This window comes from Eleutherodactylus coqui, chromosome 2, assembly GCF_035609145.1.
Source record: "Eleutherodactylus coqui strain aEleCoq1 chromosome 2, aEleCoq1.hap1, whole genome shotgun sequence".
NCBI lineage: Eukaryota > Metazoa > Chordata > Amphibia > Anura > Eleutherodactylidae > Eleutherodactylus > Eleutherodactylus coqui.
In genome coordinates this window covers 213,362,721-213,390,426 of record NC_089838.1, presented here as the reverse complement: position 1 = coordinate 213,390,426, position 27,706 = coordinate 213,362,721, and the positions used below count along the sequence as shown (strand labels likewise).

The window sequence follows — 27,706 nt, the reverse complement described above, 5'->3', positions numbered from 1 at the left end:
GCCCTAAATACCGGTCACGTGGGCTTTTAATGTAGAAGCTCCTGCTGGTTTGAAAGATGTCCCATGTAGGGGGACTTCTATTGGGTAAATAAACCAGGTGACCCCTGTAGCTAAAGTAAACAGAACAGAAGATCAGTGGTCCAGAGCGGCAGCGGGGAAAGTGAGTATTTTTGATATAGGATTCATCCTCTGCTGCCACCAATGCATTTATAAACTTGGAAACCCCCTTTAAGGTATGTGTGTGTGTGTGTGTTAATTACCCATACGTAAGATGGAAGGCTCTTCCTCCTGTCCTGCATCTACAGAGCCCAGTGGGTAGATCTGGTAAGAGGTCGGATATCCTATTGCTTAGACTAGAATGTTTATTTTGTTTCCCCGCTTGGGCTGACAAGGAGCCAACCCCAAAAGTTAAAGGAAAGCACCAAGACCCGACGTGCCATTTGAAACTAAATGGTTAATTCCAAGAAACTCCACTGGCAGGGATGCACGGAAAAAATAGTTCAAGATAAGCAGCCCTCTTTAAAGAACAAACTACGAGTAGTAAAGAAAGAATGTACCAAAGGATTCTCTGCTTCTGACCGCTATTATACCCTCCATGTCAGATGATTTCTAAAAGGGAGGTGAATCGAACCCAGCCTCATCATCTGAAAAGAGAAAATATTTTTTCTCAGAAGACATGGAGTCAGAAGTACAATAGGCGTTGAGGAAAAAGGAGGCAAGAATAGTCCAAGATGAGATGTGTGGAGGACCTTGGACCCGTAAGAAGCTTCTATTCACTATTCAGGGGATTATACGTACCATAATTCAGGAGGGATGAGAGTTTCCGGAGAGACGCATGTCCGTCTCTTCTGAAGGGGTGAATAGGTTTCTGTTTCAAAATGAATCCTGGACAGAAATCCCCAAGCTTGACATCCAGGTTCAAAGGTAGTTGAAAAAGATGACATTGCCATTTGAAGATTTGTCTAAACTCGCAGATGCAATGGATAGGAAGGCAGAGAGTCTAAAGAAAGTCCTGGGAGACATCGGCATCTCGGATATGTTGATGCTAAAACTTCTCATTTTATTTAACAAGAAGTATTTTACCAGAGTAAAAGTATATGAGGCTCAGTAACTTTTACAATGAAATGTCCAATGACCTTGTATGCTCGACACAGAACAGCCATAACGCTAATACATGGAAAGAATGCATACAGCTCACCCAAGCTCTTCCCTCTGAGGTTAGTCCTTGGTATTTATCCGGAATTGCTCAGAAACCTGCTAGTTATACTGAGGTGAGCTTGTGGTATGTCTTAGGGCTTTTACCCACCAGTGTTTTTTGATATCGCTGCGTTTTTTTTCAATGGGACTTTCTAATGTTAAAATCGCATTGCGCGAAAATCGCAAGTTTGTGCTTTTGCGATTTTTGTGCGATGCGATTTTAACATTAGAAAGTCCCATTGGAAAAAATAACGATAAAAAAAAAACGCTAGTGGGTAAAAGCCCTTAGGCCCAATGTCCACAGGCAGACCTGATTTGCAGAATCCGTGCAGAGCACCCGCGTGAAAGATCCGCAGTTCAAGCCACCCATTGGCATCATGCCCACAGCCGAGTCCGATTCCACCAGAGAAATATTGCAGCGGAATCAGACCAAGCGCCTCCCAGAGACCCCATACTCGTCTCTCCGGATCCACCGCAAGCATGATGCGCTGGGGTATGACACAGATTCCCGTGATACTTCCGCTGTGCTCACAGCAGAAATATCGCGGCATGGACTGCTTCCATTGACTGCAATAGAAGCCGTCTGTGCGTTTCTCCGCACAAAATAGAACATGCTGTGATTCTCCCCCGCGAGAGGAAAAGTGCAGTCAATTTCTGCTTGTGGGCAGGCGAGAATTATTTAACCAAGCATGTATATAGACGGACATTGTGCAGAATTTGCGTCAGGTGTCTGACCGCGATTTCCGCAGCGATAATTCGTCTATGGGCATTGGGCCATAGGGAAGCATAGGCGAACACACCTCAACATAATGCCGATTTGTTTTTCGGATTCTGCGTGTGGAAAACAAATCGCAGTATGCTCCATTTTACTGCGGTTCCCGCTGAAGTCAATGGGAGCCTTCTGATCCGTGGCCCGGCCCCCGGCCGGCACTTCAGCACACATCCGCAGTACAGAAGAAAGAAGACCCGGACAGGTACGCAGGGTCGCCGGCCGCAGGCAGAGGTGAAATCCGCACGTACCCGTGGACACGAGGCCTACATAGACTGGCTATCAGAATACAGTACTGTATTATACTGTATGAGAGATCAAACTATTCCAAGTTTAATTCCCCTGTGGGGATTAAAGAAAAATCTGTAAGGCCTCTCTCACACAGGCGTTTTTGTACAGCGTTTAGCGTTGCGTTTTCAGTGCTGTGCTAAACTCTGTACAAGGCTCCCATTCATTTCAATGGGGCTGCTCACACAAGGCTGAAAACGCTGCATTGAAAAACGCTGCATGTTCTATTCTTGAGCGTTTTCAGCTGTGTGTCTCCCATTGAAATGAATGGGCAGCATTTTCAGCTGTGCTGAAAAGGCAGCTGAAAACGCAGCGTTGAAAAACGCAATAATTTATGAAAAATTAATAAAATTATGGGAGTCAGGATGGCAACAGAAAGCAAATTTTTTTTTTTTTTTTAAAAAGGTTTTTTATTTTTTAAGCTGAACTAGTAGAGATGAGCGAGCACCAAAATGCTCGGGTGCTCGTTACTCGGGATGAACTTTTCGCGATGCTCGAGGGTTCGTTTCGAGTAACGAACCCCATTGAAGTCAATGGGCGACCCGAGCATTTTTGTATTTCGCCGATGCTCGCTGAGGTTTCCTTGTGTGAAAATCTGTGCAATTCAAGAAAGTGATGGGAACGACACAGCAACGGATAGGGCAGGCGAGGGGCTACATGTTGGGCTGCATCTCAAGTTCACAGGTCCCACTATTAAGCCACAATAGCGGCAAGAGTGGGGCCCCCCCCAACAACTTTTACTTCTGAAAAACCCTCATTAGCAATGCATACCTTTGCTAAGCACCACACTACCTCCAACAAAGCACAATCACTGCCTGCATGACACTCCACTGCCACTTCTCCTGGGTTACATGCTGCCCAACCGCCCCCCCCTCCCCCCCACAGCGCACACCAAAGTGTCCCTGCGCAGCCTTCAGCTGCCCTCATGCCACACCGCCCTCATGTCTATTTAGAAGTGCGTCTGCCATGACGAGGAACCGCAGGCACACACTGCAGAGGGTTGGCACGGCTAGGCAGCGACCCTCTTTAAAAGGGGCGGGGCGATAGCCCACAATGCTGTACAGAAGCAATGAGAAATAGAATCCTGTGCCACCGCCATCAGGAGCTGCACACGTGGGCATAGCAATGGGGAACCTATGTGCCACACACTATTCATTCTGTCAAGGTGTCTCTGCATGCCCCAGTCAGACCGGGCTTTTTAATTCATAGACACAGGCAGGTACAACTCCCTATTGTGAAGTCCCTGTCGACCGACAGCATGGGTGGCTCCCTGGAACCCACCAGCGATACACAAAAATATCCCATTGCATTGCCCAACACAGCTGAGGTAGTAATGTCGTGCGTAATACAGGTGGGCTTCGGCCCACACTGCATGCCCCAGTCAGACTGGGGTTCTTTACAAGTGGAAACAGATGCATTTATAATTCCCTGTGGACCCACAGCATGGGTGGGTGCCAGGAAGCCACCGGCGGTACATAGAAATATCCCATTGCATTGCCCAACACAGCTGAGGTAGTAATGTCGTGCTTAATGCAGGTGGGCTTCGGCCCACACTGCATGCCCCAGTCAGACTGGGGTTCTTTACAAGTGGACACATGCAGTTACAACTCTGTGTGGACCCACAGCATGGGTGGGTGCCAGGAAGCCACCGGCGGTACATAAATATATCCCATTGCATTGCCCATCACAGCTGAGGTAATGTCATGTTTAATGCAAGTGGGCTTCGGCCCACACTGCATGCCCCAGTCAGACTGGGGCTCTTTAGAAGTGGACACATGTAGTTACAACTCCGTGTGGACCCACGGCATGGGTGGCTCCCTGGAACCCACCGGCGGTACATAAATATATCCCATTGCAGTGCCCAACACAGCTGATGTAACGTCAGCTGTAATGCAGGTGGGCAAAAAATTAATTGGATTACACTGTAGGCGAGGGCCCACAAAAATTGGTGTACCAACAGCACTAATGTACCTCAGAAAAATTGCCCATGCCCAACCAAGAGGGCAGGTGAAACCTATTAATCGCTTTGGTTAATGTGGCTTAAGTGGTAACTAGGCCTGGAGGCAGCCCAGTTTAACGAAAAATTGGTTCAAGTTAAAGTTTCAACGCTTTTAAGAGCATTGAAACTTATAAAAATTGTTTAGAAAAATTATATGAGTGAGCCTTGTGGCCCTAAGAAAAATTGCCCGTTCAGCGTGATTACGTGAGGTTTCAGGAGGAGGAGCAGGAGGAGGAGGAGGAATATTAGACACAGATTGATGAAGCAGAAATGTCCCCGTTTTGGATGGTGAGAGAGAACGATGCTTCCATCCGCGGGTGCATAATACGTATTACTTAGGTATCGCTGCTGTCCGCTGGTGCAGAAGAGAAGTCTGGGGAAATCCAGGCTTTGTTCATCTTGATGAGTGTAAGCCTGTCGGCACTGTCGGTTGACAGGTGGGTACGTTTATCCGTGATGATTCCCCCAGCCACACTAAACACACTCTCTGACAAGACGCTAGCCGCAGGACAAGCAAGCACCTCCAGGGCATACAGCGCGAGTTCAGGCCACGTGTCCAGCTTCGACACCCAGTAGTTGTAGGGGGCAGAGGCATCACGGAGGACGGTCGTGCGATTGGCTACGTACTCCCTCACCATCCTTTTACAGTGCTCCCGCCGACTCAGCCGTGACTGGGGAGCGGTGACACAGTCTTGCTGGGGAGCCATAAAGCTGGCAAAGGCCTTGGAGAATGTTCCCCTGCCTGCGCTGTACATGCTGCATGATCTCTGCGCCTCCCCTGCTACCTGGCCCTCGGAACTGCGCCTTCTGCCACTAGCGCTGTCGGATGGGAAGTTTACCATCAGTTTGTCCACCAGCGCCCTGTGGTATTGCATCATTCTCGAACCCCTTTCCTCTTCGGGAATGAGAGTGCAAAGGCTCTCCTTATACCATGGGTCGAGCAGTGTGTACACCCAGTAATCCGTAGTGGCCAGAATGCGTGTAACGCGAGGGTCACGAGAAAGGCATCCTAACATGAAGTCAGCCATGTGTGCCAGGGTACCTGTACGCAACACATGGCTGTCTTCACTAGGAAGATCACTTTCAGGATCCTCCTCCTCCTCAGCCCATACACGCTGAAAGGATGACAGGCAAGCAGCATGGGTACCGTCAGCAGTGGGCCAAGCTGTCTCTTCCCCCTCCTCCTCATCCTCCTCATGCTCCTCCTCCTCCTCCTGAACGCGATGAGATATAGACAGGAGGGTGCTCTGACTATCCAGCGACATACTGTCTTCCCCCGGCTCTGTTTCCGAGCGCAAAGCGTCTGCCTTTATGCTTTGCAGGGAACTTCTCAAGATGCATAGCAGAGGAATGGTGACGCTAATGATTGCAGCATCGCCGCTCACCACCTGGGTAGACTCCTCAAATTTTCCAAGGACCTGGCAGATGGCTGCCAACCAGGGCCACTCTTCTGTAAATAATTGAGGAGGCTGACTCACACTGCGCCGCGCAAGTTGGAGTTGGTATTCCACTATAGCTCTACGCTGCTCATAGAGCCTGGCCAACATGTGGAGCGTAGAGTTCCACTGTGTGGGCACGTCGCACAGCAGTCGGTGCACTGGCAGATTAAACCGATGTTGCAGTGTCCGCAGGGTGGCAGCGTGCGTGTGGGATTTGCGGAAATGTGCGCAGAGCTGGCGCACCTTTCCGAGCAGGTATGACAAGTGGGGGTAGCTTTTCAGAAAGCGCTGAACCACCAAATTAAACACATGGGCCAGGCATGGCACGTGCGTGAGGCTGCCGAGCTGCAGAGCCGCCACCAGCTTACGACCGTTGTCACACACGACCATGCCCGGTTGGAGGCTCAGCGGCGCAAGCCAGCGGTCGGTCTGCTCTGTCAGACCCTGCAGCAGTTCGTGGGCCGTGTGCCTCTTCTCTCCTAAGCTGAGTAGTTTCAGCACGGCCTGCTGACGCTTGCCCACCGCTGTGCTGCCACGCCGCGTTACACCGACTGCTGGCGACGTGCTGCTGACACATCTTGATTGCGAGACAGAGGTTGCGTTGGAGGAGGAGGAGGAGGAGGAAGGTGCTTTAGTGGAGGAAGCATACACCGCCGCAGATACCACCACCGAGCTGTGGCCCGCAATTCTGGGGGTGGGTAGGACGTGAGCGGTCCCAGGCTCTGACTCTGTCCCAGCCTCCACTAAATTCACCCAATGTGCCGTCAGGGAGATATAGTGGCCCTGCCCGCCTGTGCTTGTCCACGTGTCTGTTGTTAAGTGGACCTTGGCAGTAGCCGCGTTGGTGAGGGCGCGTACAATGTTGCGGGAGACGTGGTCGTGCAGGCCTGGGACGGCACATCGGGAAAAGTAGTGGCGACTGGAAACTGAGTAGCGCGGGGCCGCCGCCGCCATCATGCTTTTGAAAGCCTCCGTTTCCACAAGCCTATACGGCAGCATCTCTAGGCTGATCAATTTTGCAATGTGCACGTTTAACGCTTGAGCGTGCGGGTGCGTGGCGTCGTACTTGCGCTTGCGCTCAAACTGTGGCGCTAGCGACGTCTGGACGCTACGCTGAGAGACATTGCTGGATGGGGCCGAGGACAGCGGAGGTGAGGGTGTGGGTGCAGGCCAGGAGACGGTAGTGCCTGTGTCCTCAGAGGGGGGTTGGATCTCAGTGGCAGGTTGGGGCACAGGGGGAGAGGCAGTGGTGCAAACCGGAGGCGGTGAACGGGCATCGTCCCACCTTGTGGGGTGCTTGGCCATCATATGCCTGCGCATGCTGTTGGTGGTGCCTCCCCAGCTGATCTTGGCGCGACAAAGGTTGCACACCACTGTTCGTCGGTCGTCAGGCGTCTCTGTGAAAAACTGCCACACCGTAGAGCACCTTGACCTCTGCAGGGTGGCATGGCGCGAGGGGCCGCTTTGGGAAACAGTTGGTGGATTATTCGGTCTGGCCCTGCCTCTACCCCTGGCCACCACACTGGCTCGGCCTGTGCCCACACCCTGACTTGGGCCTCCGCGTCCTCGCCCGCGTCCACGTCCTATAGGCCTACCCCTACCCCTCAGCATGGTGTATTACCAGTGATTTGATTTCCCAGGCAGGAAAGAAAGTGGCGCAAGCCTGCAGCCAAAATACAATTTTTTCCCTTGTTTTTCAAAGGACAAGCCACACTGCGTGTATTCAATGAATACTACTAAGTTTAATAACTGTGTTGCGGCCCTGCAAAAGTGTCACAGAACTTTACTGTTGCAGAGTTATTAACTGTGGCAGAGCAGGTATTTCCCAGGCAGGAAAGAAATTGGCGCAAGGCTGCACTCAACCGTAGCTGGTTGCGTCTGATTTTTTTACGTTCTCCACGCAGCACACACGTACCCAGAGCCCTTAGGACTGACAGAGGCAGGGCAAATATACTTTTTTCCCTTTTGTTTAAAAGGAAAGGCCCACTGCCTCTAGTGAATGAATAATAAGTTTAATAACTGTGTTGCGGCCCTGCAAAAGTGTCACAGAACTTTACTGTTGCAGAGTTATTAACTGTGGCAGAGCAGGTATTTCCCAGGCAGGAAAGAAATTGGCGCAAGGCTGCACTCAACCGTAGCTGGTTGAGTCTGATTTTTTTACGTTCTCCACGCAGCACACACGTACCCAGAGCCCTTAGGACTGACAGAGGCAGGGCAAATATACTTTTTTCCCTTTTGTTTAAAAGGAAAGGCCCACTGCCTCTAGTGAATGAATAATAAGTTTAATAACTGTGTTGCGGCCCTGCAAAAGTGTCACAGAACTTTACTGTTGCAGAGTTATTAACTGTGGCAGAGCAGGTATTTCCCAGGCAGGAAAGAAATTGGCGCAAGGCTGCACTCAACCGTAGCTGGTTGCGTCTGATTTTTTTACGTTCTCCACGCAGCACACACGTACCCAGAGCCCTTAGGACTGACAGAGGCAGGGCAAATATAATTTTTTCCCTTTTGTTTAAAAGGAAAGGCCCACTGTGCCTATTCAATGACTAATAACTGTGTTGTGGCCCTGCCTACACAATTCTGTGCCTGTAGTATCAATGCAGGGTGCAATGCTCTGCACCGCCGATTTTGAGGGAAAAAAAAAAAAGCAACACAGCTAACAGCAGCCTGCACAGTACTCCACACAGTTAAATGTGGCCCTAGAAAGGACCGTTGAGGTTCTTGAAGGCTACACTCACTCCTAACACTCTCCCTGCCTAAGCACCACTTCTGTCCCTAATGCCGGGTGCAATGCTCTGCACTGCCGATTTTGAGAAGAAAAAAAAATTTCTCCACTGCTAACAGCAGCCTGCACACACGTAGATGTGGCCCTAAGAAGGACCGTTGGGGTTCTTGAAGCCTACACTAACTCCTAACGCTCTCCCTACAGCAACTCCAATAGAACAGCACTTTCCCTCAGCTAACTCACAAGGCATGTGTGGCGAGCCGCGGGAGGGGCCGACTTTTATACTCGGGTGACATCTGATCGCCCCAGCCACTCACAGCAGGGGGGTGGTATAGGGCTTGAACGTCACAGGGGGAAGTTGTAATGCCTTCCCTGTCTTTCAATTGGCCAGAAAAGCGCGCTAACGTCTCAGAGAGGAAACTGAAAGTAACCGGAACGCCGCGTGGTACTCGTTACGAGTAACGAGCATCCCGAACACCCTAATATTCGCACGAATATCAAGCTCGGACGAGTACGTTCGCTCATCTCTATGAACTACATAAAAAACTCAATAAATCTGTTCTTGCTGTAATTGTACTGACCTACATAATAAAGATAATGTCATTTTTACTGCACAGCCTACCCCAAAATGGTGCAATTGCATTTTTTTACATACCTCCCCACTAAGAAACTCTTAAACGTTTTCCAGCATATTATCTAGCATGCTAAATAGTCCATTGAAAAATATAACCTAAAAAAGCAAGCCCTCATGTACCTATGTAACTGGAAAAATAAAAGAGCTATGTTTTTTAAGAGTAGGGAGGGGGAAAAAATAAAATAAAAAAGGCAGAAGAGGGTAGGGGATATATAAGGTTCTGTAAATATTTTCTGTACGAGTCATGATACATAAAGAAGGCAAAAATCATACTGGCCCGTACGGGGATCGAACCCGCGACCTTGGCGTTATTAGCACCACGCTCTAACCAACTGAGCTAACCGGCCATATGAGAAGTTAAAAACCACTTTATTTTTTTGCAGCAGATCATTCTGAAAGTTTTGTGAAGTTTTTCTATAAAGTTGCCCGCTGAAGCCACTAACATATGCAGAACTAGGACATTACAGAAACGAACGTTCTAAGTGGAAACTGAATTGTAATCTGTCTGCATATAACAGAACGTAGTGTCAGCCTATATCTTACACAGAGGCGTTGAGGATCTGTGGTTACCACTAAAAAGCGGGCAATTTCTAAAAGTAAACTACAGCATTAGACACAGCAACAATGTACGGATCCTCAATAATGTCAGTAAAATGCAGCTTCTGTGTCATAGGAGGTAATATGTACCATGAAGCAGCACCGCACTGTTATAATGAAAAGCATTCTGCAAAGAAAATACTAAAATTAAGCCTCCCCGTCGGGGAATCGAACCCCGGTCTCCCGCGTGACAGGCGGGGATACTTACCACTATACTAACGAGGATTGGCGTTTCAGCAATTGATACTAATGAGGATTGAGAGACCTTCAGCAACTTCACAGTAGTAGTAAATAATCTCCTGTGGGGCAGGAAGACAAGTTGAGACATACAGATTTATGTTCTTATTCATCAAGGTATCGTAGTGAGGTTGAATCTGACATTTTCACCTATATTCCTGCTTATGCTGCTCTTGTAATATGCGACAGTCAATAAATGAATCACATGCTGTACAAATAAACTCATTTTCCATTATCAAAAACCATAAAGCAAGTAAAAAAAAAATACTAAGCCTCCCCGTCGGGGAATCGAACCCCGGTCTCCCGCGTGACAGGCGGGGATACTTACCACTATACTAACGAGGAGCTGCCATATACAGTTTAGTGTAGCTACAGTCCTCATGTATCACTATGTTCCCCCACTCCAATATATGTATAATCGTAGTGGGTTTAGAATTCACTGTGCAAGAATTCTACATAAGGAGCAGTCTGCTGCGCCCAATGCTGCTGGTCAGCGCCCTTACACAACCAGTCTCCTATAGCACACAGCAATAAACTACAAGTCCCAGCATGCACTGCGCCCTCTGGACACGCCTCCTCAAACTAATAAACCGATAGGAGCTGAGTAGGGCGGCACCAGGTAGAACATTGACAGTGGAAGGAAAGCGGAGCAATAGATAACAGGTTGGTAATATAGCCGGGTAATAATGGACGATGAGTGCGGGTTACATAACTGGGAGGTGTTACTGCCGACCTGCGTCCTGCCGCTGCGCGTGCGGCTCCTGCGCAGATAGTGACTGCCGTCCTGCCGCTGCGCGCGCGGCTCCTGCGCAGATAGTGACTGCCGTCCTGCCGCTGCACGCGCGGCTCCTGCGCAGATAGTGACTGCGGTTCTGCCGCTGCACGAGCGGCTCCTGCGCAGATAGTGACTGCTGCCTTCTGTAGGAACTACACACTCTGTATATTAAAAACAGCCCCTAGACGAAGTAGTTTTGCTGCAGAGCTCGGCATGCAGTTACATCTCGGGCAGACCTGCAGATTGTTAGAGTTGTGCAGCTCTTCCGCTTGTTGAGCTTGTAGAGACATGTCTCTATGACACAATCCAGGAGTTTTCACCCAGTTAGCAGAGTCTGAGAGGGGCGCAATATTGGAAGGCGAGAAGCTGGATGGTGGTATTGATGAATTGCCCGCTGCCTGGGCTGTGTTTGAGCCTGTTAGCGCCCTCGCATACATGAATGCGTCAAAGTGCTGCAAATTTAATCGCGGCACTTTGCCACAATTTTGCTTTTGTCCTCAGCTCCCTTCGTCCGACTGCATGTTTTTAACACTCCACATCATTATGATGGGTGATGAGGTGCGCTAAAGACCAAAGATAGGGCAGACAGCGCTGGAAAGAGTTTGTTCAGCACCACGATTGAACGCATGTCTGCGAGGCCCCATTGGGTTTTTAATGGGGACAGTAAAAAACTTTTCCATACGTTTTTGCAGCAGGCAGCGCTTCTCGATCACACAAAAACCTCATGAAAGCGTATGTCGGGCTAAATCTAGACAAACGTATGCTTAGTTTGACTACATTTAACCCTTTCTAGCTTATGGACCCATGGAACTGTAAGCTTTCATTCGGATTTTTGGACAAAAAAAGTTGTTTTTTTTTTGTTTTTTTTTTTCACGGATAAACATATGCTGGTGTGAACAGGCCCTAAAAATGAGGAGATATTCTCCGGGGGGAAGATTTGTTGCAGAGTCTATGCGTCTTATACGTGTGGGTTCTGCAGCATGTATGTGAATCTCTGCAAGTCCTAGTCAGAAATGGGACCGTCGCAGAAATCTGTAAGTCTGCGGAGTGTCCTCTAGCTACATGTGCTGCCTACAGTGGTCAGGAGGAGGCGCTCCAGTGCAAAGTCATATCACTCACAGTGCTGCCAGCATGAAGTCAGAGCGGGCCGGGGAGCGTTCTCCCTCTATTCACTGTAAGCAGACAGCCGTTCAGAAGTGACCGACTGCTCTTTACACGGAACAGCGTGGCGTTCAGTGTTCTGAACGATTCTGAATGCTAATCGTCCCGTGTAAAAGGTTCCATTAGATATACGTGGGTGTGCGTACCTGGCCCAGGTTGTGCTGTCTGGTTCAGGCAGCATGAACCAATGCCGGGGTCCATGTGATGTGTTTTAAAAGCAAGACCTAAAAATTAACAAGAAAGTCGCTGAGTCGGTCCAAGATTTCATCTTCCTTGGATCCAAAATCAATGCAACAGGCAATCTGGACCTGAGATCAATAAACGGATTACACTTGGAAGGAATGCAATGCAAGGCATAGAAAAGATCTGGAAACGCAAGGATATTAGCATTGCAACAGCCAGAATGGTCAACGCAATAGTCTTTCCCATAACGACGCATGTGAAAGTTCCACGCTCAAGAAAACGGCCAGAAGGAAATTGATGCGTTTGAACTGTGGTGCTGGAGGAGAATACTACGGATACCTTGGACCGCCATGACAACGAACATGGTAGTGTTAGATCACGTCAAACCGAAAATATCACTAGAGGCCAAGATCCTCAAACAGCGGCTCTCTTTTTGGCCACGTGATGCGTGCTAACTCACTGGAAACAGTACTGATGCTTGGCAAAGTCAGTGGAAAGAGAAGATCAGGACGACAAAAAACAAGATGGCCGGATCAAGGCCACCACAAACATGTCAATCACGGAAATGAAAGAAGGGATGAAAGACAGAAACGCGTGGAGAACATTGATCCATAGAGTGACCGAAGGTCGGATGTGACTGAATGGATAATCATCATCAAAAGCAGAGCTTTCTGGGGCCGATATCGTGGTGATCTGTTACTGCTGTGGACGTCCACATAGGTGTGTCTATACTGGTTTCCATGTCACCTATGTAGCGCTGTCAGTAGTTTTGGAGGTGGTAAAACCAGCTGAGACCCCCTGTGTTGAAGATTTAGCTTCTTTGTTACCTCACGTATCAAATACTTAAATGTAAAACACTAGTCGGGATAATGCATTACTTGCACATGTATAGTCAAGCGACCCTGGACCAACAAAGATGGCCGCGCCATCTTCTCTGCCTACCTGATACACACTGTGCATCATTAGTCTAAGACTCTACACCTGCTTTGGTTACCCAGTGCTGCCCCCATGAGCCGTGCAGCCAGCCAGACAGCATGTGGTGTCTTAGACTACCAGTACATGCTAATACATAATGTGCAGCAGGTAGTCGGAGAAGCGGTGCGGCCATCTTTGTTTGTCCAGGCCGGAGGGTGGTCTTCAGCTGTGTGGGTTTATCAGTCAGGTAGTGCCGGATGACACATTTCTAACCCTGCGTCTTACATTGCAGACATGCCGGAAGGTCCGGAGCTTCACCTCGCCGCGCTTTATGTTAACAGAGTATGTGATGGATTGCGTTTTGGTGGTAAAGTGGAGAAATCGTCAGTAAGTAAGAATCCGGAAGTGCCGTTCAGCTGTGCTGAGTACACCATCAGCGCGGCATCTAGGGGGAAGGAGGTGAAGCTGATCCTCACACCGGTGCGAGGTGCGGCTGAGGCAGCCTGCGTTGTCTTCAGGTTTGGGATGTCGGGAAACTTCAAGCTCACCCCGGAGGATGAGATGCCGAAGCACGCTCACCTGCGCTTCTACTCCCTGGACGTCCCCCGACAAGTTCTGTGTTTCGTGGACGCACGACGCTTTGGAAGCTGGGAATATAATGGGGCCTGGCAGCGGGAACGCGGGCCGTGTGTGATGACGGAATGTGACAAGTTCAGGTGCGTGATCACTGTCGGTGGAATATAATGGTTTGCTTCTTCACCGCATTCACCATTGTCCAGCTGATATGGAAGCCGCCCCTGGGCGCTATTTACCTGACCGGGATATTCTGCAGTGTAAGGCCGGCTTTGCAAGAGCGTCTACAGATTTGCACGTCCATGAGTACTGCATTTTTGCGGAACGTTGCTTTTTTTGCGTGTGCATCGGCATATGCTAGGCCCCCCTCATACAGCCGTTTTTTTTTTTCAGCATTTAACGCTGTCAGAGGCTCCTATTGCTTTCAATGGAGCCTCTCCGACATGCACTCGATCGCGGCACTTTCCAGCGTCACGATTTTCGAGCGCTGTCTATTCCATTTTGTGTGTTTAGTGCACCTCCTTATTGATGGGGTATGCTAAAGCCGCTTTTGGAGGCAGGAGCGCTACCTCCGAAAGTAAAAGCGCTGCAGAGCACCGCAATTTCAATTGCGGCACTCTGTCGGGCTACTGTGTGAGAGCCCTTACTGTACTTTTATGTGCGCAAGGCATGTTAATTTGCACAGACCAAAAAAGAAAGCACCGATGCTCCCAGCCATCTCTAGTCAGGGGTGGGGGAGGTTTGTCTTGCTGGCCTCTCCGTGCCTAAGGCTGCCTGTCCACGGGCGTTGCTGTATCCTGCGGCGGAGCTCCGCCGCGGGAGCCGCCGCCCGGTTGCAGGAGCTGGCATGCTGCGATTTGCCTGCGACGAGCGGAGAATTGCAATAATTCTCCGCTCGTGGACAGGACGAAGCACTCTCCATAGCAATGCTATGGAGAGCTTTCACTGCGTTCCCCGTGGCGATAATCCGCGGGGAACGCAATGAAAACTCGCCTGTGGACAGGCAGCCTAAATGTCCTAGACCAAGGACCCCCTATAGAGAAACAAGGAGAGAGCTGGAAAATTTGGAAATCCGGGTAGGGAGAATCTGCGAGGCCTCGACTATCCCTACCCTACACACCCCACTCATCGCCTCTCCATGACACTGAACTTTGCTCCCAGCAATTTTAGAGTTTTTTTTTTCTTTGCCTGAAACTCGTCAGCACTTGAGAATACAGCGTACGTCCCTGTCTGAGCTCACGTGGTTCAGTCAATGTGAGCCTGCTGACAGGGTCTCTTTAAGTTACCTGTTATTTAGTATAATTGTGTTTTATCTGATATTCCCTTTTTTCTACATAGGGAGAATGTTTTAAAGCACTTGTCTGATAAACCATTTGACAAGCCCATCTGTGAAGTAATGCTGAATCAGAAGTACTTCAATGGCATTGGCAACTACTTACGATCAGAGATCCTGTTTCGGTCTGTATATTGGAGTTTAATATTAATTGTCTTACATGTTTATGATTCTTCAATGGTGTTGTGTGTTCCTAAAATTAAACATTCCTTATCCTTTATGGCAAGGTTGAAGATTCCTCCTTTTATGCCAGCTCGTACGGTCTTGGAAGGTGTGAAGAATGGGAGCCAGGTCAGAAAAAGACACTACAAATGGGATGTAGCAGTTGGCTTGGATGTTTTGCCGTTACCTCTGTGTTCCTGATCTTACTGATAATATAGGATCAGTACTGTAGATTATATGAACATAACACTGAGAATTAGCATGCAGAGATGATACCCTTCCTGACCCACATCACAGGCCTCTCGCTAACCAAGCCAGAATTCTACTGCACACTGATGAGGGGCAAACACCCCGAAACAGTTTTCAATTCCCAATCATTATTATAAAGACTTGTATAAAGGGTCTAACATTGCTTTGCAGGAATGCTGCCTTCCAATAGGTGGTGCTGCAGAGTTATTATTTGCATATGTCCCAGAGGAGCAAGCATGGCCTTATAAGTCTCCTCACACACCACCTAGGTGCTCTCCTTAAAGGGGTTGTCCCGCGGCAGCAAGTGGGTCTATACACTTCTGTATGGCCATATTAATGCACTTTGTAATGTACATTGTGCATTAATTATGAGCCATACAGAAGTTATAAGAAGTTTTTCACTTACCTGCTCCGTTGCTAGCGTCCTCGTTTCCATGGAGGCCGTCTAATTTTCGGCGTCTAATGGCCAAATTAGACGCGCTTGCGCAGTCCGGGTCTTCTTCTTTTCTCAATGGGGCTCCGTGTAGCTCCGCCCCGTCACGTGCCGATTCCAGCCAATCAGGAGGCTGGAATCGGCAATGGACCGCACAGAAGCCCTGCGGTCCACCGAGGAAGAAGATCCCGGCGGCCATCTTCAACCGGTAAGTAAGAAGTCACCGGAGCGCGGGGATTCAGGTAAGCGCTGTCCGGTGTTCTTTTTTAACCCCTGCATCGGGGTTGTCTCGCGCCGAACGGGGGGGGGGGGGGGTTGAAAAAAAAAAAAACCCCGTTTCGGCGCGGGACAACCCCTTTAAGGAGTTATGATACCCCTCCCGACCTACATGTGGAACACTGAATGAGAAGCGGACGATTTTCAACGATGATCTTGTTGTCTAAAGAGTTTGAACAAGTGCGAATGAGTTAAGCCCCATTTACATGGGACAAATGTCGGGCAAATGATGCCCAATACTCGTCTCCGCATGTACTTGCTCCCGTGCTGTTGCACAGCAGTGAGTATCATTGGCTCGCATTAGGGTGGCAGATTTCTCTCCCCGCTCACCATTCGCCCCTCTCCATTCACTTAACACAGCGGCCGCTCACTACTGAACAGCTGCTGTTTACACTCAACGATTATTGTTCAGGATTTCATGCAGCATAAATGATGGCCGATGAGCTGAACGCTGATCGTTCAGTGTAAATGGCAGCCGTTCAGTATTGAATGGCTGCTATGTTAAGTAACTGGAGAGGAGTGAAATCTTCCTGCTGAGCGAGCCAGTGATACTTGCTTCTGTGCAGCAGCACGGGAGCGAGTACACACAGGGACGAGTGTCGGGCATCGTTTGCACGACAGTCATCCCCTGTAAATGGAGCTTTAGCACTGACCTCACACGTTCAGACAAGAATCTGCTCATCTAAAAGGGGCTTTAGTTCAGTTCCTGAGATTTTCTGTGTGTGTGGTGCACTTATCTCTATCTTGATGGCTTTGTAGAGTTAAACATTGATATTTTACTACACACTGAACTCTTTTGTTCAATCCAAGAATCCTTTGTTGGAAGTCATGTGAATGTTTGTTTTTTTTGCTATGGAATAACGTTAACTACCATACGCTATCGTTACAGAGTGAAGGCCTCTCTCTTAGTAAGAAAGTCAAGATCAAGAAAGAAAATCCAGACTTTCTGCAGCTTTGTTCGTTGGTGCCTTTGGAAGTTATTCAGTTAGGTAGGAGTGAATTGCTATTTTTTTTTTTATGTGGATTGTATTATGTTGTAAGGGCATGTTCACACATATAAATTTACATGCGGAACTCTGTGTAGATTTAATGCTGAAATCCACATGAAAGCCATCTTCCATTGATTTTAATGGGAGACTCGCATCACTTTTCAAAAGTTTAGGGCTTTTACAGTAGGATTTCTACTGTAAAAATTGCATCGCACAAAAACAGTTTTCGTGCGATGCAACAGAAAGGAAGGCTCAATAGGGAAACGTGGGCTACAAAAAAAAAAATAAAAAAAATGAAATCGCAGCTGTATAGAGCATGCCGCAATTTTGTAGTCTCTGAATGTAGCCGGCTACAAAACATCACTTGTGTGGAAAAACCCATAGGAAAGCATGAGCTTCCTATACATGCGATTTGTAGTATTGTCGCATTGTGACAAAAATCGCACAATAGTCACCCATGTGGAAGCGGCCTAAAAATCAGCTCCTCAGACCCCCGCCCCTTCACCTTAAGTTCCATAGCATAAATTAAAGGGTTTCTCATCACCTTTGAGCCTCTTAATACCACATGAACAAGTCACATTTGTCTAACCCTGGACAGCTCTTGTACAGCACTCTCTATATTGCTTTTGTATCCCTTAGGGGGCTACACTCCTGGCTCTAAGAGGGAGGACTATACTGTCCTTATGCAATGGATGCAATGTTATTATGCTCCAGGAATGAACAATCTGAGAGACAGCAACGGGAGAACAGTCTGGTTCGAGGTGGGATATGAAATGTGTGCTGTGGGCAATGGTGCCTGCTTTGTAGTAGGGGCAATGTATGAGTTAAGGCTGCTAAGTTTGAGTTCTGAACTTTGGCTTTCTGTTGCTTTTTTGCAGGGAGAACCAGGTCCCCTTGTTCCAAAAGGTAACTTTTTCTGCACCGACGGTCACATCTTATTTCCCTGTTGTTTATTTATGCTCATTGCACCAGCTGTTAACTTTACTTTAAAAACCTGCATAACTGGTAGGATTGACTCTAAGTTCATTTTCAAAGGCTATACTCGCGTGTGCAATTCCCAATAGAAGAGCATCTTTACAAATAGACTTGGTGTAATATTCTACCATCCCATATACAACTTCTATCCAGGCCTCAGATTCTCAATGATTACAGATGATAAATAAACCTTGTCAAGTCTGATCCTGCCGTCGTGTTTAAAGGGGTTATCTTAAGAAGATATAGAGTGGGGTACCAACTGTGGATCCCCCCTCAGCTGGTCTGTGAGAGCGGCTCTTATTCCGGTAGACTTTGAGCAATCTTGCTTTACAATGAAGGCCGTTCAGATGAATAGCCATTATGTAATAGTATGTTTCCTCTGAAGTGGGTGCTGCGGGAAAATACCCCAGCAAAACTGATTTTAATGGGGGCTCAGAGCAGGATCTGGGGCGATCAACTGTTTGCCTTAGGCACCACACTGAAGTGGGATGGCTCTGGTGAGACAGTCCTTTAAGTCGGTCAGGTGATGATATGATCAGCAACAATGCGATTGACCAAACTGGTTGATCAGAAAGACAGTTTACAAAAGAAGGGGGAATGGACGCGCTTGGGCAAAGTATTCAACCGATCTTGTCATACATGAGTAATGACGGCCAACTTTGGAAGACAAAAGTTGCCATTGGTTCAATTATAATTTTCAAGTGGTTGGTTAAAATAGTCTATTTTGGTTGACTTATCTTATGTGCATGGGCATCTTTACTCTTTTCATTTGTCTTTTTTACATGGTGTAGCTTAGTGAGAAGAGGGGGCAGATAAGTGTAGAACAGACAAGATTACAAGACCAACCCTCATACAGTATGTGTTTGTGCAAAAGGCAAATGTGTTGAAACTGCCTATTTAATCTGTTTCTTGGCTTTAGCATTTTCCGTTTCTTATCTCTCCATATTAGTTAAGGCTGTTTGCATTATATTGCGGTGTGCATCATTTTGACATGAATAATGGTGCTGCAAGCACTGCTATTCTTCCTATCAAATGTAACAAAACTCTGTTTGGAGTCTCTGTATTTTCTTTGTGCATTTTCTTGAATTTATTAAAAAAACAACAAATTTGTTTTAGGCAGGAAAGGGCAAAAGAAACGCAAGTCTGTGGTTATCAAGCCAGTCAAGGTACCATTTTATAAAATATGACCATTATTTGAAAATATTTCTATATATGTATATTTTGTAGTGAAATTCATTTTAATCCAGTGTCAGTGAGACTGGATTAGGCATTAGATATTCTGAAATCAAGTCATAGAGTATATAAAATGCACTTGTGAAGATGGGGAACTTTCAGATAATGCCCAAAATAATAAAATGTTGACATGTTATATGCTGATATAGCTGTACAATCTCCTTGTTTTTTCTCCTCCGTGTTCTCCCTCTGATCTTGTTGTCTTGACACTGATTGGCGAAACAGTGATTAAGATGCAAGGTTGTTAATGGTATTAGTAATAACATTAGGAAAAAAACAACTTGGCATATGTACTAGAAGTAGTCCTGGTCTCTTTTGCCTCTCATGCAAGCTGCTAATATGGCATATCATGAGTGGGTGGACTTCTTTCAGCAACCCTTACTGTCGTTAAAGGACCCCTCCAGCAAAAAACAGAATGCCTGTCACACTCTGAAGGTCTTCTATAAAATATACTGCAGTCTCATGCAGTGCTCCCTCCTATCTGATACTTATCAGGTACCATCTTGAAGCTAATATTTTTGCTTTCACATCAATCCCATGAAGCATCGGCACAGCATTACATGAGCAGCTAGAGACTGTGCCATCTGTGCTGCAGGGAAAAGCTTCTATTACTTTCTGTATTCCCCTAAATAAGCTACAGACCTTACGATATACAGTCAGATGGATGAGCTGTGATCTTCTTGAATATAACTGTTTGACAGGAACCTCTAATCATCCTCATCATCAGTAACTGTTATAGGAGTGTATATGTCTCCTTCTAAGCATTTTCTGTGGTAGGGTACATCTATATCACACAAATTGACTAGAAACTGAACACCTATCCCCAAGTAAATCTGAGCTGGACAGAGCCCAGATCACATGACCATCTGAGGAAAAACAGGCCAGGAGTTTCAGATAGAAATGCATAACTAACCAAGTTACCACTAGCTGACTTACGTTTTCTGGGGGCTAGCTACAAACTGAAAAAAAATATCACTGGAGTGGCCAGTTAAATAAAAACTTTATTTATAGTCCCATTATGTGATGCTATGTTGTCTGTTGACAAAAACTGGTGTGCACACTTTGAAGCTATATGAAAAACAATGGTACGGACCATAGCAATTAAAGGGTAAATGTACCCCAAAGTAACCCCAGAGCTCCACTAATTCATAAAACTAAAGACTACTCAAATAATTTTGGCAGATCTCTTACTGGAGACATTCAAATCAGTGATGCTTATCTTAACATGTATCATGTAGATTTCTAATAGAGCTGTTTAAACGGTCTTATAAAGCATCTTGGCTGCTTTGTTCTTGAAATTGCTCTTCATGAGATGATGACCTCCACTAATGGGCCCACTTTCTTTACTGCACACCTATGATATACTGTATGGTTGTCCCCTTTGAGCAAGTCCTAAGGCTCCCTATTCTAGAGATAGCTTTACATTGAGTCTGTGTGTTAGTTGTTGCTGTTTTATAGTTAAAGGGGTTGTCCCGAGGCAAAAGTGACATTTTTTTTTTTTCTGCCCAGTCCCCCTTCTAAATCAAACATTACAATGTACACATGTAAAGAAGGTTTCTACTCACCATTCCAGCGTTTCATCAACTTCTAAAACTTCTTCCAAAGATGGCCGCCGGTCCTTTTCCAGGGATGCACCGCGGTTTTCTCCCATGGTGCACCGTGGGCTCTGTGCGGTCCATTGCCGATTCCAGCCTCCTGATTGGCTGGAATCGGCACACGTGACGGGGTGGAGCTACGCGATGACGCGTAGAAGGGGGCGGAGCCAGAACGCCGCTCGTGCCCGGACCGACCAGAAGGGAGAAGACCCTTCTGCGCAAGCGCGTCTAATCGGGCGATTAGACGCTGAAATTAGACGGAGCCATGGAGACGGGGACGCCAGCAACGGAGCAGGTAAGTGAATAACTTCTGTATGGCTCATATTTAATGCACGATGTATATTACAAAGTGCATTAATATGGCCATACAGAAGTGCTTAACCCCACTTGCTGCCGCGGGACAACCCCTTTAACTGTTGTGAATTGAAAGTAAAAATGTTGTTCCTTTAAATTTTGGCTCTGTAAGTTGCCATTCACACGACTGTATATTCAGGCTGTGTGTTGTCCATGTATTCCTCAGACAGCACATGGCCTCATAATGGCCTAAAGGGCTATTCAGATGGCCGATTTCCATCCCCCCCTTCCTCCACACACACGCACAGAACTGATCCGTGAGTGTGTTTAAAAAAAAAAGTTGCATGTACTAATTTTGTCCTATTGAGTCTATCGGGCCGCACACGGATGGGTGTCCATGTTGTGTCCGATTGAAGTTACGCTGGGGAAATTGAGGTGCAACTTGCATATGGCTGTCTGAATACAGCCTTACTGTCAATCTTTGCTTTGACAATAACCAGGAAAGACATAATTAAAGAGATGTTTGTACAGGCCCTTGCCTAAAAAATAATAAAAAGTCATAAAATTCTAATTGGCAATAATCATTTGCTCTTCTAGGTTGAAACTAAAGCAACTAAAAGAAAAGCTACAAGCGGTAAATCGACTGCAGTGAAGAAAGAGTGCAAGGAAGAAGTAAAGGCTGAAGCCGGAGTGGAAACTGCTGTAAAAAGGAAAAGGGCAAAGATGGCTGATATATCAAGTGAAGACGATAAAGTGACAAATAAGGGAGCTAGAGGAAAGAGGCCACAGAGAGGAAAGAAAACCGTAGATGAACCTCAAGTGAAAATCTGTAGACGGTCGTCCCAACAAAGCCCAATGCCGAAGACTCCAGCAAAAAGGGGAAAATCTACAAAACAGCAGTCGGCAGAGGCCCCTACGCCTAAGTCCAGGCCAAGGAGGCTGAAGGCTGATGTGGGCAACCAGCCACTTAACTCTCCAAAGCTGAAAACTAGAAGATCTGGTGAGTGTTAATCTGACTAAGATTGACATTTATATAGGTTTTGTTTTACTAAAAGTTGGGGATAACTTAAAGGGGTAGACAGGCCAAAATTTTCCCTAATCTTTACAGTTGGCACAATGATTCCAATCATCCATGATGTGGTTAAAGAGGACTTTAATATCCTTTTTGCTATCTTCCACCTGTAAAGTTGCAGCATTGCTGGTAGTTTCATTTTTCCCCATTTTCTATTAAAACAGCCGTTATGTAGTGTAATAACTACTATCCCCACAATGCCCTTTTCTCATTTCCTGCCCAGTGTGCATTCACATGAAAGGAAGAGCTGTGATTAGTTTACCACTTGTCCAATTGGCAAATTAGTATTTCCTAGTATCTCTCGACCATAAACTAAGATGAACTGCAGGCTAGCAAGATTATAGAGAGTTTCTGCTATATTAGTATTGATGGTGAATAGAGATGAGCGAGTATACTCGCTAAGGCACATTATTCGAGCGAGTAGTGCCTTAGCCGAGTATCTCCCCGCTCGTCTCTAAAGATTCGGGGACCGGCACAGGTGACAGGTGAGTTGCGGGGGAGAGATCTCCCCGCCGGCCCCGAATCTTTAAAGACGAGCGGGAAGATACTCGGCTAAGGCACTACTCGTTCGAGTAATGTACCTTAGCGAGTATACTCGCTCATCTCTAATGGTGAATTTTATTTTTTTTTACCAGTGGGAAGAAATAACCTAGAATGTTTCACGGGTAGTAAGCGCCACCGGGCATCCAGTGACCTTGTAACAGAGACGGTATCCGTGAAAGTTATTATAACAAAGGAAACTTACTGGAAAGACTTTTACTTAAGAGGCGTCGTGTGGTAATGCTGCTGGCCCGGCTTCTCTGTGGCACCAAGATGAAGGCACACAATCTTTGGGCAGGTTTCTGCGCACGCGCTAATCACGGCTGTGACGTGAGACCTTCTTTTGGCTCATGCTCTGGACCGCATTTTCTTCTTTTGGGGTCACTGAAGAGCATTGTGCAGGTGAAGAAGCAGAGGGCGAAGAGAGCTGTAAAGTTGAATGCCCAAGCGTGAAGCGATGCGGGTTCATGACTATACTACAGAATTGATATGCTCTGCACATGTGCAGCCAGTAAAGCAGTGAAACATACAGGTTGTAACTACTGCATGCCAGACTATACTGGGTAACGCCATATCGTTATCAATGCAAAAACAGTAGTAACATCACAGTGCAAAATAACTTCTAATCACTTGTTGCATCATAGCTGTATGTTTGCATCACCAGAATCCCCCTTTAAATGTATGGGGGGTGTCCACTGAAGCCAAAGATTTTTTATTTTATTTTTTTCCTTGAAGTGTTCTGGTAATATAAGGATTGTGCGTGATGTAATTCTGGTAGAAGGGTGCACTTGGCACCAGCTGCCTAGAAGCTAATCTGTTAGTTGTCAAACCGCCAATCTGTCATTTCTAAAGCATTACCAGAATGGTTCCAGCTAGCAACAGGAGGAACGGGGTACAAGGGGGATGGGTCTTTAGATATACCATATACTGAATTTTCTATGTATTCTTTACATTCCCAGCTGTACGTACTTCAAAGAAGAAGTCCTGAACCAGACCTACTACAAGCCAGTTTGAGGGAGAACTCCGCTGCTCATCTGTTTTATGTCTCTATCAGAGGGGCTCGCTGCTGTTCTTGACAGAAGTCATATTTAGAACCACAATGGTTAAAATGTTGAATTTTTATATTGAAATATATTTTATAACCACAAAATGTTTAAATCTTAAAATTTTGATATAAAATAAAATCATTTTTTCACTTAAAATGGTTTTGTTTCAATTCTGCAGCTTTGTTTGTGTACACCTACTGTCAGGAAAATATATCTTAGTCAGTATGTAAGTAGATTTCTCTTACATAGATGGTTAGGACATCTTATATATAATTCGTACAGGGTTATGTAGCCGGGGTTGTAGTCGGATGTTACTGGCTGGTCACATGCACGGACTACGAGGATGGGGGGGGGGTCCCAACAATAAACCAACTGAATATTTGTCCTGGAGTTAGAAGAAGTTTAGGTCCAACTTTTATATGTAGTTTCTCAATAGAAGGCGGGACTGATTTTCTATAAGCCTCTACACTTTTATTGTGCGTAGCGGACTACGCGAACACTCTTTACATAGAGCTGCGAATGATGAACACTAAAAGACTGTGTAGCTGGAAGTTTGTAGGTACGGATACAAAATCTGTAACAGCACCACGTCTTCTATATATTTGTCAATGGAATTTGGCACACAGTATAATCTCGACCCGGAGAAGGCTATAGGCTAAAAAAAAAATCTGAAATTTTGTTGTCTTGGCAATAGGGAAGAGCGAGTATACTCGGTAAGGCACTACTCGCTCGAGTAATGTGCTTTAGCCGAGTATCTCCCTGCTCGTCCCTGAAGATTCGTGAGCCGCTGCAGCTGACAGGTGAGTCGCGGCGGGGAGCGGGGGAAAGAGAGAGATCTCCCCGCTCTCCCCCCGCAGCTCCCCGCCCCGCGCCGGCCCCTGAATCTTCAGGGACGAGCAGGGAGATACTCAGCTAAAGCACATTACTCGAGCGAGTAGTGCCTTAGTGAGTATACTCGCTCATCCCTACTTGGCAACCTTATTCGCGTTTTTGGTTTTTTTGCCTTTGCTTGAATTTTAATGCAGCAACCCCAAATTTGCTTCACCAACGGATTCTATGTACTCTATTTAGTGTTCTTGGTGATTTCTAACAAGTAATTCCCGCTAGAAGAGTCAGACTGAGCGTAGAAAATTTGTATTTCAGGACTCCTTTTTAGCCCCAGACTAACCCCGGTGGAGCCACCAATCATTTGCCCATTTTGTCCTTTTCTGGTTTCTGTGTGGAAAACTGTTTGGAAAAATGATCTGTCCCCAGAGAGGAGTACATGGAGCAAATTTATGAACACTGGCCCTCATTTATCAAAACAGCAAAGTCTAACAGGAAATCAACAAACCGTAAAAAACTGTTTTTGGTGCCCATAGCAACCCATCACAGAGCAGCTTTTGTTTTACCTCAACACTAAGGATTAAATACTGTTGCCCAAAGCAACCAATCACAGCACAGCTTTCATTTTACCACCGCACTAAGAGGATTAAAGGCTGTTGCCTATAGCAACCAATCACGGCGCAGCTTTCATTTTACCTCAGCAGAATAACAAATGAGAGCTGAGCTATGATTGGTTGCTATTGGCAACAAAAAATTCCGAATCGAACCAGAACTGGGGATTTGTAGGCGACACAAACAGATTTTGTATTTTAGATTTAAGATGCCAAGCAGCGAAGGACCTCTTCGGGCAGAAGGACAACAGCCGCACTTAAAGAAGCAGCCGCTCGAGTAGCTACAGCGCCAGAGCAAACTAACGCCCGACTCGAGAATCAACTCGCTCGACAAGTGGCCACTTGAATTGTAGAAACTGGCGAAGCATGCCCAACATTCTTCAGACTGAGAGAGACTCTCAAGTTTGAGAAATCATTGAATTTGTCTATCTTAAGTTAATACATGAACCTAGCATTAATCTGCTTTCACGTATTAATGCGTACGTTCTGATATCATCTTGTATTGCACGCGTTCTGTATCGGGTACCCGGGCTAGTAACTTTATATGCACTTTATAGCAATGGTAGCCACTTATAGGGCAGAAGCATTGAGCCACCTTGAACAGCGTTTTCCAGATGTAACTACAATCCATACCCATTACAGTAACTTCACATAAAAAGGCAATGGCTTCAGAGAAAGGATCATGATTTCACGGAAAGGGTATGTGACTTTGCAACAACATTTTGGCGCAAAACCTTGTGTAAGCTAAGCCAACGAATAGGTGATATAAAATTAGAGTAGACCGTCTAAGGGCTCATTCACACGCCCGTATGTGTAAACCGCTGTGAGGGTCCTGCAGTGTTTTACCGGTCTGTGTGTCAGCAGAGGCCATGTATGGGAGCGAGTGCACTGCGCATGACAGCGTATATTACGCATGCGGTCATGCGCAGTGTGACTGTCCTTTTTTTTGTATGAATCGCCGCCCATACGAAATGTATTGTGTATCGACTACGGTGCATATGCTGCCCATAAAAAAAGAATAGGGCTTGCGCTGCGTGATACGTGGAGAAATAGAGCATGCTGCGATCTTTTTCTCGTGCGTATGTACATGAAGCTACTACATACTAATGTGAATGGATCAATGAAAGTCTGTGTACTTTCACTAAGGTCTCCCTCACACAGGGCGTTTGCAGAAACGCAGCGTTTTTCAACGCTGCGTTACTGCAGATTCCACCCCGTTTCAGCAGTGCTGGCATACTTTATAAAGTAATACTCACCTAGCCGCTGCAGTCCAGGTCGCGGCCGCTGGTCTCTGCCGCTGATCCGGGCTTCCTCGGCACTCCCAAGTCTATTGACGGAGGCCAGGTTTGAGAACCCGGCCTCCGGCAATAGAGTGCTGTGATTGGTTATCGGTGCTGGCTCGATGCCCAATCACAGCCCTTCATTGACTGTCTCAGCCAATCAGGGCTTGCCGGCGCTGATTGGCTGAAACAGTCAATGAAGGGCTGTGATTGGGCATCGAGCGTGCCGATAACCAATCACAGCACTCTATAGCCGGAGGCGGGGTTCTCAAACCTGCCCTCCAGCAATAGACTTGGGAGTGTTGGAGAAGCCCGGATCAGCGGCAGAGACCAGCGGCCGCGACCCGGACTGCAGCGGCTAGGTGAATATTAACTTTCTTTTTTTCTGTCTACCTAGCTGGGGCAGATTTTCGGGGGAGGGCTTCTATTGCAAGCCCTCACCCCGAAAATCGGCGAGCGGTTAACGCTGCCAAAAATGCGGCACCAAGTGTTGCCGCGTTTTCAGCAGTGCTAAAACCGCTGCCCATTCATTTCAATGGGCGACGCAGGGCTGAAACCGCCCCAAAATAGAACATGCATCGCTGTCAAAGCGCAGCGTTGGAAGGGGCTGCGTTTTCAGCCCTGTGTGAGCAGCCCCATTGAAATGAATGGGAGTGTTGTACAGCGTTTAGTGCTGGGCTGAAAAGGCAGCGCTAAACGCTGTATAAAACGCCCTGTGTGAGGGAGGCCTAACTCTATTCACCCTGTGTCACCAGCCGTGCATTGCGCACGGAATACGCACTGAAATCAAGGTTGTGTGAATGAGCCTTAAAAGATGCACCAGATTTATAATCCATAGTCGCTGAGATAAATCTGGTACATTGTTAAGACTGTCTAGTGTTTGTACTGTCTAATTATTAGACAGTATTAGTAAACTTGCATTAGGCCCCCTGTCTACGGCCGAGGTGGAATATTGTTAGCGAGGGGAGGAGGGGGAGCACTGACAGGTCTCCGAAATGAGCCTTATGTAATAGATATTTAAAATCAGATTTAGAATCTGCAGCATTTTTCATTGCATATGAACAAAACTAAACCATTCTTAAAATGGGAGTCAGACCTATCATGCCAAATACCAACCTTAAAAGGGGCTGTAAAATCTGCATGTGCATCCCACTTCAAACTATTAGTAAGATGGTACCACACTCCCGACAGACTCTCACATATCTTCACCAATACCTCACCATTGTGGTCTCAGAGGACTCTCTTCCACATTTTTTCGGAGCTGTCCATTCATCTCTACCTTGTGAGTTCCGTGTTCTATCTCC

General features: G+C 46.8%; 1 protein-coding gene and 3 non-coding genes across 5 annotated transcripts; 1 reads left to right on the top strand and 3 right to left on the bottom strand.

Annotated features, from left to right (window-relative positions):
* Window positions 1-9,321: 9,321 nt before the first annotated feature.
* TRNAI-AAU (transfer RNA isoleucine (anticodon AAU)) lies at window positions 9,322-9,395 on the bottom strand. The gene has a single exon. It is a non-coding gene; the product is annotated as a tRNA-Ile (tRNA).
* Window positions 9,396-9,798: 403 nt separating this feature from the next.
* On the bottom strand, window positions 9,799-9,870 carry TRNAD-GUC (transfer RNA aspartic acid (anticodon GUC)). Its single transcript has one exon. It is a non-coding gene; the product is annotated as a tRNA-Asp (tRNA).
* Window positions 9,871-10,155: 285 nt separating this feature from the next.
* On the bottom strand, window positions 10,156-10,227 carry TRNAD-GUC (transfer RNA aspartic acid (anticodon GUC)). The gene has a single exon. It is a non-coding gene; the product is annotated as a tRNA-Asp (tRNA).
* A 243-nt stretch (window positions 10,228-10,470) lies between these two features.
* NEIL1 (nei like DNA glycosylase 1) lies at window positions 10,471-23,842 on the top strand. 2 transcript variants are annotated; one of them, XM_066592461.1, is made up of 10 exons: window positions 10,471-10,545; window positions 13,209-13,632; window positions 14,828-14,947; window positions 15,050-15,113; window positions 16,832-16,931; window positions 17,571-17,692; window positions 17,810-17,837; window positions 19,023-19,072; window positions 21,626-22,028; window positions 23,600-23,842. In XM_066592461.1, exons 2-10 carry the CDS (start codon window positions 13,211-13,213, stop codon window positions 23,626-23,628), a joined length of 1,338 nt encoding a protein of 445 aa, XP_066448558.1. In that variant the 5' UTR covers window positions 10,471-10,545; window positions 13,209-13,210; the 3' UTR covers window positions 23,629-23,842. The 2 variants fall into 2 exon arrangements, with proteins under 2 accessions (XP_066448558.1, XP_066448557.1); XM_066592460.1 differs by lacking the exon at window positions 23,600-23,842 and adding an exon at window positions 22,736-23,563.
* Window positions 23,843-27,706: the final 3,864 nt, after the last annotated feature.

Excerpts from the sequence above, each read along its gene's own strand:
- NEIL1 (XM_066592460.1), top strand. The coding sequence starts at position 13,211 with ATGCCGGAAGGTCCGGAGCTTCACCTCGCCGCGCTTTATGTTAACAGA. Across the intron at positions 17,693-17,809 it reads GGAGAACAGTCTGGTTCGAG|GGAGAACCAGGTCCCCTTGT; the intron begins GTGGGATATGAA and ends GCTTTTTTGCAG. Across the intron at positions 17,838-19,022 it reads AGGTCCCCTTGTTCCAAAAG|GCAGGAAAGGGCAAAAGAAA; the intron begins GTAACTTTTTCT and ends AATTTGTTTTAG.